Source organism: Carya illinoinensis, chromosome 13 (genome assembly GCF_018687715.1).
Source record: "Carya illinoinensis cultivar Pawnee chromosome 13, C.illinoinensisPawnee_v1, whole genome shotgun sequence".
Lineage (NCBI taxonomy): Eukaryota > Viridiplantae > Streptophyta > Magnoliopsida > Fagales > Juglandaceae > Carya > Carya illinoinensis.
Window position 1 is genome coordinate 4,942,814 of NC_056764.1, and position 17,460 is coordinate 4,960,273.

The following is a 17,460-nucleotide window of genomic DNA, read 5'->3' on the forward strand; positions in this document are numbered from 1 at the left end:
AACAGTATAGCCTGATCCCCATCATCTATTGTGATGTCTATGTTAGCAAGATCTAGGATGATTTTGTTAAATTCATCCAGATGATCTTCAATAGACATCCCTGGGGTCATTTTAAATGTATACAGCTTAGTCTTCTTGTGAAAACGATTGGCCAGGGACTTGGTCATGTAGAGAGCTTCTAACTTTAACCAAATCCCTGCAGCTGAATCTTCATTGGCTACTTCCTGTAAGACCTTATCCCCTAAAGAAAAAATAATGGCACTATGTGCCTTTTGCAATATCTCGGGTTTAACCCTCTCTATAGTAGAGGAACTCAATTGTTCCTCTGAGGACCCTTTAGACAGCTTCTTGTCTCCAAGAAGTGCTTCTTGGAGACCATGCTGCACTAACAAAGCCCTCATTTTAATACGCCATAAACCAAAATCATTTTTTCCTGTAAATTTCTCCACCTCAAACTTGGTAGACCCCATCTCGACCTAGGCTCTAGATACCACTTGTTGTATTTCTAGGGTTTCAGCAAGAACACCAAATACACAACAAGATACCCAGATTGATTCAAGAAATATAAAACAGAAGACACAATCAGATTGTAAATAAGAAAATAGAACGAACATACCAAGAACACGAGGATTTAACGTGGTTCGATCCTTTCAGATCTACATCCACAGGGGGAACTGGCCAAAGATCATCTTATTAGAACTTCCAATCGCAACAGAGGAACAGTTTACAAGATTCAGATCATTGAATGACCTTAACTCTCTCTCAATCTTCACTGATTTCAGTTTCTCTTTGTAAACCCGAATTTCTCTCTGTTTGCCCCTTTCTCTCATACGGCTCTATCTCTCTATATCTCTGCTACAGTGGCCATCACTTGGCCTTTTATACTACCAACTCATAACACAGCAGAACCCTAATGTATATGATCTAAACACGTGGCCATGTAATAACCACCGGATACAAGAACAGAATAATATGATACAAAATTACAAATATGTCCTTCTATGTACAAATTATTGACACAGAATACTACAGTTTGTCTGACTCAACATGCAGAGAGGGAAAGAGGCAGAGCGGTGTGAATCGTATCAGCCCGTTATCGTGGACTGCATGATGCAGCGAGACAGATTTAGACCATCTTTGGAAAGTTAGATTGGTTCTCTAAAAAAATTTGTCATAATTTTCTCTTTAAATATCTTTAAAATATAAAATATTTTTAATTTTAAATCTTTAAATTTTTTTCATCTATAAACAAAACAAAAGAATAATACAATCTTTTTATATTTTAAAATAAAAATATATATTTTTATAATTTTTTAATTTTATAATATTTTTATTTAACTTTATCTCTCATTTCCGCTAATTTTTAATAAAATATTTTAACTCAAATCATTTCATCATTCACAACCTATCGATGCATGCCTTACGTCATGGCTTGCTATAAAGTTCCATCGTCCTCCGCCTGTTTCAATTTCTGAAAAATTCAATTCATCTTACTCCCAACAATTTTAAATTCCTCTTTAAATTTGTCCTCAAGCCTGCAAAAAATTTAACTGTTGTGTTTCTTACTCTGCCGGTAAGGTAACTTAAAAAAAAAAATCTATATTTCACTTTCTCAATGAGAAGTGTAAAATGATATGACTTCATGTAATCCATTAAATCAATTTTACAATAAGAGTAACTTTACAATTTAACATACCACATTAAACTAGATCAGTTAAAATAACTTCTCTTTTCAAAACTTTCTTTGAAGTAAAACCTAAGTCCGGGTGATGAATATGTTAGAGAGTCTACAGTTAAAAGAACAAATTGACAACATAAATGTGAACCTGAACATTATCGTTTTGTAATATCTCGCGGCATGAACTTGGCTGTTGCAGAAAACAAACATCCTCGGAAGCTTTGTTCTACAGTGTAGAAGGCTCTCTCCAATATATTAAACAATATTCTCATAACCCTGTTTTACAGCTTAGAAGCCCTGTCTCTAATATATTAAACAATATTCTCATTTAATTGCATCAAGACAACCATTTCCAGGCGCATTATATTTACCTAAGGTTCAACGATGATCTTCCCAGTTGCATGGCCATCAATACTCTTAGCCCAAGCCTCTGCGGCCTTGTCCAGGGGATATTTTGAGTCAATAACTGTCTTGAGCTTCCCTTCCTTGACCAAGTTGACAAGACATTGTAGGTTCTCACCCTTGGGAATTAAGACTAGTGGCACCAGCTGCTTCTTGGAGAAAGTAAGTTTCTTCAGGGCAAAAGTGACCAGGGAAGTAGGTCCTGGAGTAATATCAATTACCTTCCCATTTGGGCTCAAATTAGGTTCGAAAGTAGACCAAGGAATGCCATTTGCACAGTGAATGACTGCATCATATTTTCGACCAGATGGGCTGTTTAGAGCTGCCCCATCTGTCGTCTTGTAGTCGAGAACCTCATCAGCCCCTAAGCTCTTGACAAGTTCAATGTTGCGAGCGCCACAAGTGGCTGTCACGTGTGCATTTCCCCGCTTGGCCAGTTGAACAGCATAGTGACCCACACCACCTGAAGCAGCAGTTACCAGAATGTTTGCCTCCTTGCCACTTCCATCGAGATTGATACCAGCAGATTGAGTGACAGCTTGGTGTGCTGTCAAACCTGCAATTGGGAGGCCAACTACATCGGCTGCTGAAACTTCAGGTGGTCTTGCAACTGTCAAGCTTTCCTTGGTTACAGCAAAGTCCGCTAGTCCACCTCCATTCTGTCATCAATGCAATAACCTCAACATACATTGAAGTGAGACAGCAGATACTAAAAATCTGATGCAGGGCATTTTAGATTATACCTCCTATTACCAGGTTAGGAAACTCGGGACATCTAACATCATTATGGATAAAATGGTGCAACATCATGCCAAATGGAATGACTACATCATTTTTGTATCACTATCACACACCCAAAAATAAGAAGTTTTAAAGCATGTATAGGATTGGAAAAGGCCAGACATGTGTCCAATGACTCCATATGCATCCCTATATCAGCAGATAATTTTAAAAATTTCGACATGGTTGCGATACAACTAGAACAACCTTCTACAGTCATCTTTGGGCGATCAGTCTCACTAAGTCATAACAAAATTGAAATAGTGCTATGCGCTTCGACTGTCAAATTCTCATACCATTTGGCTTGACATTGAGCAAAGGAGAGTATTTTATGATTCATTTATCTTTTCCCTTCATTCCATAGAATAATAAATTGATTCATATTCTAATTTTAGGGGGATTGGGTTTGTACTAGTTTTTCATGCAATGGGTTCTGATTCTCTCCTTAAACCCTCTATCATAAGTAGGTGAAGTTGGCTTATGAGAAGCTTGCAATGTGCATAATATAAAAATCATTAAGCCCTCTATCATAATTCACGTATTTGTCTGGACCTAAACAAACAAAAAGAGAGAACTCACTTTCATTTTTTTTACGTAGAGTGATAGATATTTAGCTCTTAATTAGAATTTGGTCATCTCAAAAGAGAATCGTGACTGTTTTAAGAATAAATTGGAGCATGCTTAACCAAACTACACACGAAACTAGGCTAAATACTTTTATTGGTGAATTCTGATGGGTACTACAGAGTTTCATGTTAGACTTGAGGATATTAGTATGTATTTACTCAAGCAGAAATGTTAGTGGTTTGGAGCTTCTTTTAGAGTTGAAGATTATCTAAGGAAAAGCTTCATTAGATAGTCTTGTTTTCGGTCAGATTGTTCTTCCCCGACAACGAGAACTAGAAGTGTATTTTCAGATTAAGCTAAGAACAAACAAAAGAATATATGAAAGATCTTACCCTGGAGGTAAAAGCTACAACTTTATCCCCAGGCTTGAAATTTTTTACTCCTGGTCCAACCTCTATAACCTCACCTGCCACATCAGAAGCTGTTCCGACAAGGAAAATATTCTTTATTTGAAGCAACAATCAAAATATTTTCTTTTTCTTTTTCGGCGAGGCGGGGTGGTGGTGAAATTAATTTACCAGGTATGTGAGGAAACTTGCGAGGAAGAAAAGGCCGAAGCATGCCTTTCTGAACTTTCCAATCAAATGGATTTAGACTAACTGCTTCTAATCTCAACAAAACCTCATCTTTACTAGGAGTGGGAACTGGAACTTCCACATGCTGCAAACAAGCATGAAATTCACAAAAAACTCATTTGAGGTAGCCATAGGTTCTTAATGATATAGAATCAATGGCTTCATTGCGTTCAGCAAACATAAAAACAAAAGAAAGCTCATAAATTGTGCTGGCATGAGGAGCCTTTACAGTTTACAAAAAAAAAAAAATTACAATATGACATACCGTGTCAATCAGATGAGTTTAGATGCACAAGTTTTTTGTTAAAAAGTGATCCAAAAGTAAATTTTTTACACTTTTTCACGGTGGAATACCCTTCTTTTTTTTTTTATAAAATATCGACTTGTATATATCCATGTTGGGTTATAAGTTTGTGTCTCATAAAGTATATATGAATTATATATCCTGGAAGCTGGATCTAAACGAGTAAAATAGAACATTTCCCCACACAATGGCCAATCCAATTCCATGGGACATAAAAACACCCAATAACCAAATTGATTAAATTATGCCATCATGTCATGCCACATAAACTAACAGACAAAAAAAAAAAAAAAATTTGCACAGGACACCAAATGGATCCTCAACCCCAAACCCAATTCTTAATCGCCTTTTAAAATTCGAAACTTCTATCTTAGTCTGGAGACCCTTTCATCAGTCACCAGAAACTCCAAAACAAACAAGAAGTAAACTGTAAAAGACACTTATTTCAAGAACTGCAGGAAGAGATCTCAAAGGAAAACAATTAAGAATGATGAGAGAGTAATGTAAACAAGCATATATGTAGTACAAAATGAAATAGGAATAACCTGTAAGCCATCTGGTCCGCCACCGTAGGCAGTATACTGAACTGCATTCATGAGTTTTCCTGCCATATCCACCGCTCAAAAGGAAATGGTGGGGAAAGCGTAAACGATAAATGATTTCCACGGTAATGGGTCGCGCGAAGTAGTCTCTTTACGTTTATTTATTTATTTACACAACCTTCGCACACCATAAACAACCAGAGTCTCAAGTTCTCAGTCATGTCGGGGCCCACGTGTTTACCTCCGATAACATGAATATCGACCGTTTGGTGATTTCGCACCACGTATACTGCACACTTGGACAATGCCATGGTCCCACCCACATCAAACGTCACAAGTACATTATTTCTTTTTCTGGGCTTTGGGCTCCTACGCAGAATAATGCAGGCCTGAATCCTTCGACTCTTGGACTTTGACAAGAGTTTTAACAGAGAAAATACAACTATGTCGTTTTAATTATACCGTTCATCTTATTTCAAATATCACACAATGCTACCACGTAATTTATTAAAAAATTAAAATACAAACATAAAAGAGTAGAGGATACTTAGGATAATCCTTATTTTCTTTTTATATATTTTTAGACATCATTTTATTATAATTTTTTATTTTTTATTTTTTGATAAATCACACGACACATGGCACCATTATAGTGGTAGTAAATCAATGAGGCGAATTAAACAGTATAACTGAAACAGTACGATAGCAATTCTCTTTACAAGGTCTTCTACTATTAAGAAGTTATAAGTCAAAATATTAAATATTATCTTAATTAAGGACATAAGATTTGTGCATTTCTTTTAAAAAAATTTAATCAATTGTGAAAAAAATTCATTTTTAGTGGATTTTAAAAAAAAAAATATACGGAATTTATATAAATCATTTTCTTATTTAAATTAATTATAAACTTCTCTCATTTTGTTTTCTCGAACATTTTATTTTTTTAGAAAGATTATAATTATATTAATGTTGTGATATGACATCATCCAAAGCATCCGTTCGGAGGCTCGGTATTTGAATTTGAAACTTAAATCATAATGTGCATTATCAATATAATTTTTTGAATTGTTTTATTTTTAAATTGTTGCGTAGAATATATTATCTACATTATTTTAATTATAAAATTTAATTTATAAAATTTAAAATTTATTTATTTTTAATTATGAGATATAAATATTTTATTAAATATGAGTACTCAAAAATAGAGTTTTTTTAATTTTTCTTTATTTTTTGGAAACTCACGTTATCCATCAGCTTGTAACCTTTGTCCTTTGGTCTTATCCATTCTGAAAACGTACGTCGCAGTTCTCAAAGCGACATTACACGTTTCACTCTCTGACAACGAAGGCATGAAAGTTTCGTGCTTTCTTTGAGCTGGATAGCAATTCCCGTAATGAAACCGGTTCACAGCTTAAACGCGTGTGTCAGGCATGCTCAACAAATCAACGGTCCGAACCGTATCATTTTTTCCTTCGATAAGGATCCGAACCGCATCAACCACACCCTAAGGCTAGAAAGGACTATCAAAACTCACTCATGGACATAAAAACCAGACCCTAATTATTTAATGACGCTAACGTCCCATGGTATTCACAAGTTTCCCTCCTCTCTTTGAAAAGTGAAAACCTTAATGAAAGAGAAAAATAAAAAAGATAATTGCAATTTACAAAGATAACCTAATCCGTCACTATTTGAAATAGTTTTACTCGATTTAAAATAATGTTACATGTAATCAATCATGAAAATATCTTACAATTTTAAAAAAGAAATATCTAGTATTAAAATATTAAATTTTTAATATAAATTTAATATTTATTTATTTATTTTAAATAATTACATAATACTTACATATTTTTAACGGGAACTATCATTTCTCAAATTAAAATGATATAAAATGAATTTTATTCCATAATCAAGTCTTGCTTACCACAGTTATCAACGTTTATCTCTGCGATTAGATGATTTTAGCCTCTCCCCATATCATTTGATGGAGTTGTGACTTCTATTCAATTGTCTTCACCATTAACAGATTCCCTCGTTTTGGCAAATCCCACTCCCATCCAACCATCTCAAATCTGGTCGCTCTGGGCAATATCGTCATTCGACGGAAAAAGGATACCTCAGTAATATTGAGGCAGTTAAGGGACACAGTAGTAATTCAATGAATAATATTGAATAATTAAAGCAATGGGGACCACCTTCCCTTCCCTATCACCAATCACAAAAAAACAAGCGGTTTCTCGAATTGTTTTTTAAAAAAATATTTTAATAATTTTAAATCTAATATAATATAATTCCTTTTGGTTTCTTCTCCTTTGCTTCTTCCGCGGAATCCTTCTTCTAATGGCTTAACCAGTAATCCAAACTTTCTCTCTCTGAAACTTTCTCTCTCGTTTTCTCCGAGAGAACTCGTGTACGCATTGGTGATCTGTGTGTGCCTTGCTCTTCTAATTTCAGTTCTTTGATCTTATCTTCTGTGTGGCGTCAAAGGTGAGAACTCAACCTCTTTCAATCTCTGAATTTTCTCGGTGATGCTGCGAGTTCCCAGCTTTCAGTTTGGTGTTTTTTTTTATCGTTTTGTGCTCTGATTTATCAGCCAAACACAATGCAGTTTGGATTTCTGTTTGGTTTCCGAGAAAACGGAGGAAAGAGAAGGAAACAAAAAACTATCCGTTTATACGTATACACGAGAAACTGATTTGAGGGAGCGATTGTTTGAATTGGCTTGTTTCTTTGGAGCTGGTTGTTCGGTATCAGTCAAAGAGTTTTGTTCTTGACGACAAAATTGTGGCTAATGTTTAGTTGATGATTGGCTTGGGTCTGAATTTGATTCTTCATCGTATTAAAAGTAAAAACTCTGACTAAATTGATTTTATTTATAGCATAGAGTATTTTTTCTAAAATCGCTTTTGCATATTAATTCTTGGAGCGTAGAAGTGATGATTATGATTCTATTGGATATAAGTCCGATTTCAATCCTTATTCTTATATATTCGTTGGTATACGATTCTTTCTTCTGATAATATCACTCAAAACATGGAATATAAGTCTGAGGAAGTAAATCAAAATTTTGTATCATCGTAATTTAGTATAAGGACCTGCAAAAAGAAAACTTCCACTTAGTTGGGCCTAATGGTATCAGTATTTGGGTTGAGGAGAATTAATAGGACATTTTGTTTCCTTCCTATTCGTTTGCATAGAAAGCAGACGAAGAATTTATAGCTTATGTATCACTTCGTTTTTATTTGTGTTTTTTGGGGGTAGGCAATTCTTAAGATTTTGGAAAATTATATCTTCGTTTTCATTATTGAGGGGTTCCGAATTTTAAGAACGATTCTTCTTTTTACTGTGATTGCCCCCTTTTTTTTCACAGATGGGTTTTCTTTGAAGCGGATGTAAATAAAATGGATTAACATTGGGGCACACTTGGTGTAATGCCAGCTTTGCCGGAGTTTGAGTGGCGTTTTGCAACATGTTGATAGTCTCTTCATTGATTGTCTGTCACTCCTGCAATGAGAAGTCGATTTTTTACGATAACGAATGCTTCAAGCTACAGTTTGGAACAGCGAAATCTCTAAAAGCTACTTGCAGACACTGTTTTGTCAGCGCAGACACCTCCTTTTGGAGGATGATTGAATTCCATTGAATATTTTCTGATTATCTTTTGCTGTGCCTGTAACTATGGAAAGGTTGGTTACTTGTTTAGCTTTGTAGTGCATAAGATCTCTAGTTTTTCTTTCCTGAGCCTAATGCCGCAGTTTTAATTTCCAGATATAAAATCTTGAAAGAGCTTGGAGATGGTACTTGTGGTTGTGTATATAAGGCCTGGGATAAGCAAACCGGCGAAATTGTAAGTTTCTCTGTACAAAGCAATCTTATATCCTTTAGTATGTATTTCCTGTATCTTTGTGTTTACTGAGGTTTTTATTTTTTATTTTTATTTTTATTTTTTATTTTTTATTTTTATTTTTTATTTTTTTTATGCAATGGATTACTTCCTTACTTTTAGAATGTTACAGCTTTTTCGTTCTATTTTCTTGTATTAGCAGATAGCTTTTGTAAAGTATGGGATGATGATTCTCTTGTGGTATTTCTTATCTTAGGTTGCTGTCAAGAAATTAAAGAGAAAGTTTTACTTTTGGCAAGAACACACAAAGTTACGAGAACTTAAGGTATGTACTATAGTAAATTTGAATGGAAATAGTTTACAAACCTTCATATGCATGTATGGATTATTCTATGGTGTGTGCTGTTTGTATCTTAAGTAACATTGCCTTTTGCAGGCACTTCGTAAATTAAATCATCCCAAGATCATAAAGTTGAAAGAGGTTGTCAGGGAAAACAATGAACTCTTCTTCATTTTTGAGTACATGGTAAGAGACTAGAGTGTTTATTTGTTCTTTGATACTTATGCATAAATCCCAGGGATTCATCACACTTGCACACACACACTGACACATACATTATATACTTGTCAAAAATATTTGCATATCGTGTTCTACTGCACTAGGGCAATGGTGCATGATATATTTGTTTTTTTGTGCTCAATTATGAATTGTAAAAAAAACAGAGTTCTAGCATGGCTTTCATTCTAACCGATTGATATGCTTTCTATTTGTGTTTGCTTTCAAAAAAAAAAAAAGATTTGATAGGTAATCAAGAAATTGCTTTCAAATTTTTAAAGCAATGTTGGTTTATTACTTTCAAATTTATAGCACAATTACTCTCTCTCTCTCTCTCTCTCTCTCTCTCTCTCTCTCTCTCTCTCTCTCTGTGAGTTTGCATGCACATGCTATGATTTCATGAAAATTGATTCACGCTCTGAATTTAAAGGTTGAACCCTGTTCAATAGAGTGCCATTGTTTTATTTACCTCAAGTGTGATTCTGGACTTTGTCTCTCCAGGATTGTAATCTGTATGAAATAATGAGAGACCGACAAAGTCCCTTTTCAGAAGAAGAGATCCGGAACTTTATGTCTCAAGTGTTACAAGGACTTAGTCACATGCACAGAAATGGATATTTTCATCGAGATCTAAAACCTGGTAAAATATTTTCATACTGTTAGTTGTGTGTTCATCCATCTTGTTTTAAGATTTATTTATCAGTGTTTTCATGAGGTTTTTGTGGTTTTTATTGGCACTTTCATCCTTGAAGAAAATTTGCTGGTGACAAACAACTTTCTTAAAATTGCCGACTTTGGACTGGCCAGAGAAGTGTCATCCGTGGGTCCTTATACTGAATATGTTTCCACACGGTGGTGAGTCATATCAAATTACCTAATCTTGTTTACTCTCTCTGTCATCATGTGCATACATGCGAGTGCTGATTGCTCTGTTAAGTGAACCTGTCATATGGTAATGTTTTAATTTTTGGGGGCATGTGTTTGCATGCCTGAGCGTGTGCCCTCACTGATAGTGTTTAATCTAACTCTCAGGTTGTATTTATTTCACATTTATGGTTTGTGTTTATACATATGCTAGGTATCGGGCACCAGAAGTTTTGTTGCAGTCTCCATCCTACACTCCAGCTGTTGGTAAGCATTTTTGAAACCCCACTCACTGCAGAAACTTCTCCACTCTTATTTTTCCCTCTCACGCTACACTCCAACTATTAGTATATCATTTTTTGAAATACCCGGTCATTGCAGAAGCTTCTCCACTCTTCTTTCTTTCTTAATTTTTAAGTTTTAGTTGCTTTCTCTCTCATAGAAAGGCTGGAATGTTTTAGGTTGATTACTTAAGCCTATGTTTTCCACTTGAGCACTACAACGTGACCTGTTCTGATTAGTCTCAATTTGGAATAGTTTTATCGAGTCAAAAGGGTTTTAATGGTGTTAGGTCAATGACTGGTCATATTTTAGTTCCCCATGCCCTTGAAGTCAAACCATTTTGCGTTTAAAATCCATGAAGGTAAAAATAAAGGATCATAATAACCCATATTTTAAAAGATCCAATTTTTAAAAGGAGAAGTTATATTTCTTTTTCATGGCTCATATTTTAAAAATTGAAAGGATTGTCATTAACATGATTGCTACAATCTTTCCTGGGACCCTTCAATTGTTGGCATTGATGAAAGAGTCAATTCTGTGTAAATATGCACATGTGTGTTGTGGGCACACGTGAGTGGAGAGAGAGTTTACTAGACACCATGCTAATTGATATAAGTTGGCAGCCCCTTGGGTGAGTATAGAATTTACCTGTGCAAAATTGATCTGTTTGGGCTCTAGTAGGATTTCATTTGATACAATAATTTTCGGCTTACAAATTCTTGGTTTCTTTTCCTGCTTGAGTGATGACTGACAAATGAAGTTGTGTACAGATATGTGGGCAGCAGGGGCCATACTAGCTGAGCTTTTCACTTTATCCCCCATTTTCCCTGGTAAAAGGTGATTGTTGTCTCCAGACATCACTTTCTTCCATCTTTGTGCATCATAAAAATGAACCCTTTGGTGATAGTATGAGACTATAAGTTTTTACTGTCTTCCGTCTAGTTGTTCCATCAAAAGCTGTCCATATTTGATTTCATGTATATTTTAGCAGAACTGCATGATATTTTTTTAGGCATTGAAGATGTAGAACAAGTTAGAGTTAGTCAGGGAGTTGTCTAGTTAGCTATCTGCTTGTAGTATCCACAAGAGTAATCACCTGAATATTTGATTGCCTATCAAATTTTGCATAATTTGTTGTTCATATATACATATACAGTATATGAATTAAACCTTATTTCTGTACAGAAGAGTAGGTGCACCTTTTTTTTTTTTTTTTTTGCTGTACTACAATAAGCCAAGGTTGGAAGACTTCCGATTATGGCTTATTGATTTATTTGAACAATTTTAGATCTATAAGTAGTCCTACTTATATGTGAAAATGGATGAGACACACCTACTCAACATATAAACTAAAACGGTATTGTGTTTTATCATACATTTTTTAGGAATTCTATTTTCTGATTACTTTTGACGTTGATTCAGACTATAATAAGGTTGTGGAATTGCTGATGTACTGCACTAGTCTAAACTTTTACATATAAAGTTAAAAAAGTAAGACACTAGAAAATTTAAATTACTTATTAATTACTTTCTTACATGGGCAGTGAAATGGATCAATTGTGCAAAATATGCCACATACTTGGTGCACCGGACTTTACTATTTTCCCTGAAGGGACGAACACCTCTCGCTTGCTCAGCATTTTTAGCTATGAAGAGGTAAGTTCTCATTTGGTCTGTTCAATTTTTTGTCTTTTCGTAGCTTTGATTTTACTCATTATCATCATTGACAATCATTCGTTTACATAGATTTCACCTGCAAACCTTTCCGATATCATTCCAAGTGCTAGTTCAGAAGCTATCGACTTGATTTTGGTGAGTTTTGTGAATAGAGCATGCTAGTTTACGGCTTTTTACAATCAACAACTGTTCTCTAGTTAAAATTTAGTGGAATAACACTATAATTTCATATCTAATGCTTTCCTTTTGGCTGTCCATAGCAACTATGTTCGTGGGATCCTTCAAGAAGGCCATCAGCAGATGAATCATTGCAACATCCTTTTTTCCATGTAATATGTGCTTCTCGAGTTATATATATATAGATATTTATATTATCAAATTATCTGAATATACTAACATGTGCTGGACAGGTGGGTTGGGTTCCTTATCCACTTCGTGATCCGCTTGAGCTAAAACTGAGCAATGCAGGTCAAGGCACTTTGTTTATTAATTCTTCGTAAATTTTTTAGAGCTGAAACTGAGTATTTTGTTTCATCTTAGATTTTGGGATGTAACTTATTCATTTTCTTCCTACACTATTTTTCAGGAGCAAAGCCAAAACCGGAGTTGAATTTACAGGACTTTGGCCCTGAACCTGAAGACTGTTTTCTTGGCTTGACATTGGCTGTGAAGCCGAGTGTTTCGAACTTAGGTAAACGGTGTTTTGCCACGGGAGTTTTCAAGTTTAACAATTTGGTATCTAATTGTGCATTTAATCAGGAAGATGAAAAGAGTGCTTTCATCATTTCAACAATCTTCCCCTATCCATGTTAACTACATGTAACTTTCAGTGTTCTGGTCAGCACCAAGATTTTGAAATTTTGATCTAATTGACTGAGCTGCCCTGCCTACTTGAACCCCACTGGAATGGTCCAATTTCTGTTTTTGGTTGTTTTGGTCAAGAGATTTTCTTCATCTGACCAGGGCTTGTTTGGCCCTCCCATTACCTGACCCTGAGTCACTGCAACATTTATGCCTGCATGGTGGTTTTTGTTGACTAAGGGCAAGCATGAGAGTTCAGCATCCATTTCATGTAAAATGGTGAATGGTAGGACTTTTTTTAAGCCCCGCCAAGGGCTCCATTACAGTGGGATCAACCCTGGGCGATGATGACCTTCATGTTAGGATGGCCCTAATTATGGGTTGGGAAATTTGTCAAAAGGAGATAATGCCTGACCATTTTTGGGTCTCCCCATGGAACATGTGTGTCTACATAATGTTATATCATTTATACACTGAATATTGCTTGATAAAATTAATGATCTTAGAGAAATGTATTCTGCTGGAGCGAAGTTATTTAGTTTTAGGAATTGTTGGTTGACTTTCTGGGGAATGTTTGGACCTTTACTTCTAATCACTCTTTTCCTATATGACACATACTTGTAAACATTCTTTTCCTAGATTATTTTTAATCTTGGTCTTTCATCAAAACTTCTTTTTGTCACGTGTTTTGGATGGGATGTGTTCCATTTACCTGATGACGGAACTGTTTCTTGCAGAAGTAGTGCATAATGTTTCTCAGGGTTTTGGAGAGGTGAGTCATAGAGCTCCCATTCAGCAGCACATTTTACTTAAAGCCACCCTATCCCCCTTTCAGACACTGCACTGTGTTTTGATACATGTGTTTACCATTATGCAGGGCATAATGTTTTGTTCTGGTCTGAATGATCATTCAGAACGGTCAGGTAATGCTTTGCGCTAAACTCTTCTAGTTAAGTGGACTCTGCTTTGAAGGGGAAAAATATCTTCTCCCTTAAACTCTTTTTCCACTGCAAAATTGTTCCTGAAATACTTTTTTTTTTTTTCCTTTGATTTCCCAATTATCTTGGGGAGTTTTGTTCTGGTTCTGGGAAAATTCAAAAATCTCTTTTAGCTAGTTAGCTGAGAAAACTTCTTTTCTTTAGTCTGTTATGGATCCTAATGTAATTGAACATGTATGCTGTAGCCATTAGCTTTACCAATCCTAAGATCAGATACATTCACTGGGATTGAGAGAAGAGTGAAAATTTAATCATTAAGCTGTTTTATTTCTGGTTTCTTTTACCTGTATTTTTGCACCTCTTCTTCAAGGCAGAAAGTGCTAGTTTCATTTAGCTTATGGGTGTCGTAATCATGCTTATGGTTCAATTGCTTTTCAGAAAAGAAATCTGCCTTTTTTGTTTTCTTTTTGTTTTGTGTTGGAACTAATTGTCATGTTTACTTTGTATTCCAGTTTTTTGGCCACTAATTACTCCTGATCGAAATAGAATTCAACCCCGAGTTGAGTCGTCCTTATCATTATCATTCAGGTTAGTTTATTTGAGCCCGTATTTATTGTTTTCCTGCTAATTTTGAGGATGTTTTTATGTAAAACAATAGAGAGAGGTCCAAAGATTCTTTCTATTTAAACTGTCCTTGCTGTATTAGTACTTTGATTGTGCTGCTGTAGTAGTTTCTCCAGTTTCTCATTTGAGTCATGATAGTCTTCCATTGATTGTAATGCACATGAAGCCTCGTTATCTTCAATATTTTAATTTTTTGTGGGCATTTGTCCTGGAAATGATATACAAAGATTTTTTGTCCCCCTATAGTCCATGGTGTTTGGTTTATCTTTTGGGTCAACGAAGATTTCCTATGAATCAATTTGAAATGCTTTAGTTCCGAAAAGATTTCAAAAAAATAAACTCATAAACTGAGGTGGCTTGATGTGGTACATCAGGTTGTAAAGTTATTTTTATTTTAAAGTTACTTTTCTTGTAAAGTAAATATAAGTTTATAACGTATCCGTAAAACAACGTCATATATGATTTTCCGTTTGTGAGATCTATTTGTGGATGTAACACTTCCCATAATCAATTCCAATGCCATTTATCTATCTGAATATCTGATCCATCTTAGCTTTTAACATAGGTGTGTTTATGCATTGTTCATCTTTTCAGCCTTTCTTATATGGAAAATTAATTCTATACACTATACTACCATCCTACTTGCATCCCACTAAGCAAGATGTGGCACATTTACCACCATTGAATGATCATTTATTGCATGCTTCTTTATCATCAAATTGTGATAAATGTGTCACATCATATATAGTGGGATGGTGGTGTGTTGTATAGCATTACTCATTTCCGTAACAAGTATAGAAATTAACGTCTGGCTTTCTCTTTTGAACCATTTTATTTTCTTTTGACAGTTCATTTCAACATCCATAAATTGGAGATCCATAATCTGTAAGGTTCTCAATCACATCTCGGCAGCCTGATCTCTTAGATGGCCCTTTTATTACCATCTCCTCCCCATGTCAGGTAATCGGGGCTGTACATTTTTTTTTTCTTTACCCTACTTTTTAAGTTTCTGCCATTATATTATGCTACTGTAGGAGTAACTTCCAGATAAGTTTATGAGAATATTTTGAGACTACATCCATTAATGGATGATGTTTAGAATGAAAGTTGCTGAAATTTCTTGTTTCTTCGGTTCATATCCTGAATGTTGTCTGAAATCTCTCTCTCTCTCTCTCTCTCTCTCTCATTACAAATATAAACACAATCAAAGATTTGTTTGTATTTGTAACATTTGGTGACAATCAAAGAATCCAAAATGAGAACAAAAGAATCAATCAAAAGTGAGGATGCTCATATAATATTTTTATTATTTTATTTCTTACAGCTTTGCTTTAAATTAAGGCAGTCATTTAAATCCCTCTCAAGGTTGATCCATAATGGGATACATCAGATCTATTTTACAATAAATGAATTTTGTAATCTAACAATATCTAATCATATAAATTTGTAAGTTTATTTATATAAAATATCTTTATAAATAAAGTATTTCTTTTAAGTCTTAATGCAACTTCCTCAAAATGTAAGAGGAGAGCCACAGCCATAGCTCAAGCCTCAAAGGCAACTTTTAGCAATTGAAATTCCCATAGGTGCGGGTCATGTATCAAAATATCCAACTTTCGGATCAACTCTTGTTTTTACAAGATGATATATTCAATACTTGAAGCTCTCTCCCCATATATGAAATACATTTTTTTTAAGAGTGTACTTTGAAAATACATAATTTTTTACACCAAAAAGGTTCAAAGGCATCCAAGACAAGCCCACACCCAACGTACCATCAACACTAACAAATGGTAAGGTGTATTGCTCAAGAAAAAAAGGTAAGGTTTAAGTTTTGAGAATATGATTAGATGTTTGATATCTGGTCAAACTATGTCATATTTATAATGTTTAATGTAAATGATCCATTTTGTATCCTCAAACTATAAAAATGTTTTACATTTTTAATTACCAAAATTCAGGCATTAACTTTTATTAAATAGTGATAGTTTACATTCTCATCCTATTTCGATTATCAATGTTTGCAAAAATAGATGAATCGACGCAATCTTAACAATCAAACATGCATAAAACGTTTAACGTATGAATTTTTTGATAATTTAAAAATATAATATACCAATTTTGAAATTTTAAAATGTGAAATATAGAACTCTTGACAGATTTGACATCATGTAACATATGATTAATAAAAAAAATCATAATATTGTTCTGTCGTTTGGATTTGAAACATAGATGAAATATAGTATTTTTGTTCTATCCCTCCGATTGGAATTCTTTTTCTTTTTCTTGTTTCTTTTTTGCCTAACATACTAAGTGTAGTTTGAATGTTAAGATGAAATGAAAAATTTGTAAATAATAATAAAATAATATGTAAATAATGGTAAAATAGTTTAAGTTAAGATATTTTATAAGGTTTTGAAAAAAAAAATTAAATAAAAATATTATAAAGTTAAAAACTTAAAAATATTTTTTTTTTTAGAATTTGAAAATTTTGAATTATTTTTTGTGTTTTATTTGTAAGTTTCCAAAAATTGTAATGATTATGTAACGATTACATGCAAAAATTAAAAATTTAGAAATTAAAAAATATCATTATTTGAATCGTATTTAGATATTGAGATGAGATAAGATGAATTAAAAAATATCATTATTTGAATAGTATTTAGATATCAAAATACTCAAACTCGAGATTTTTATTTATTCTTTGTTAAACTCGACTTGAGAAGCTAAACTTTCAACTCGAGCTTGAGTTGAACCGAGTACGAGCTTAGCTCGAATTGTTTATTTTTTATTGTTTTAAATAAAATTTAATAATTAATAAATTAGATAAATAAAAAATCTAATATTGAATTTATACATTTAACAAGTAAAACCTTTATCAAATTATAAGATTTTAAAATTTTATAAATAATTAATATCTAACTAGTTGATATTTATCCATAATAACAATATATTATATGCTT

The 17,460-nt window shown here is 33.9% G+C and overlaps 2 protein-coding genes across 2 annotated transcripts; one reads left to right on the forward strand and one right to left on the reverse strand.

Moving 5' to 3' along the window:
• Positions 1-1,821: 1,821 nt before the first annotated feature.
• LOC122292256 (chloroplast envelope quinone oxidoreductase homolog) lies at positions 1,822-5,073 on the reverse strand. The gene is made up of 4 exons (XM_043100499.1): positions 4,912-5,073; positions 4,006-4,147; positions 3,820-3,908; positions 1,822-2,739 (listed from the first exon to the last, which is right to left on the reverse strand). The coding sequence occupies exons 1-4, from the start codon at positions 4,975-4,977 to the stop codon at positions 2,050-2,052; spliced, it is 987 nt and encodes a 328-aa protein (XP_042956433.1). The 5' UTR covers positions 4,978-5,073; the 3' UTR covers positions 1,822-2,049.
• Positions 5,074-7,212: 2,139 nt separating this feature from the next.
• Positions 7,213-15,633, forward strand: LOC122292354 (serine/threonine-protein kinase MHK). The gene is made up of 18 exons (XM_043100662.1): positions 7,213-7,398; positions 8,282-8,597; positions 8,680-8,758; positions 9,012-9,080; positions 9,192-9,281; positions 9,813-9,951; positions 10,064-10,166; positions 10,390-10,442; positions 11,228-11,294; positions 12,002-12,113; positions 12,204-12,269; positions 12,395-12,463; positions 12,545-12,602; positions 12,721-12,825; positions 13,673-13,707; positions 13,813-13,858; positions 14,386-14,461; positions 15,346-15,633. The coding sequence occupies exons 2-18, from the start codon at positions 8,590-8,592 to the stop codon at positions 15,362-15,364; spliced, it is 1,194 nt and encodes a 397-aa protein (XP_042956596.1). The 5' UTR covers positions 7,213-7,398; positions 8,282-8,589; the 3' UTR covers positions 15,365-15,633.
• The last annotated feature ends 1,827 nt before the right edge of the window (positions 15,634-17,460 follow it).

What these genes read in the sequence shown, in the direction of transcription:
- LOC122292256 (XM_043100499.1), bottom strand. Translation starts at nt 4,977, where the DNA reads ATGGCAGGAAAACTCATGAATGCAGTTCAGTATACTGCCTACGGTGGC. An exon ending in GCGGACCAGATGGCTTACAG is followed by an intron (nt 4,148 to 4,911) that starts GTTATTCCTATT and finishes GCTTGTTTGCAG; the next exon opens with CATGTGGAAGTTCCAGTTCC. An exon ending in CAAGTTTCCTCACATACCTG is followed by an intron (nt 3,909 to 4,005) that starts GTAAATTAATTT and finishes TTGTCGGAACAG; the next exon opens with CTTCTGATGTGGCAGGTGAG.
- LOC122292354 (XM_043100662.1), top strand. An exon ending in GAATATGTTTCCACACGGTG is followed by an intron (nt 10,167 to 10,389) that starts GTGAGTCATATC and finishes TACATATGCTAG; the next exon opens with GTATCGGGCACCAGAAGTTT. An exon ending in ATCCTACACTCCAGCTGTTG is followed by an intron (nt 10,443 to 11,227) that starts GTAAGCATTTTT and finishes AGTTGTGTACAG; the next exon opens with ATATGTGGGCAGCAGGGGCC.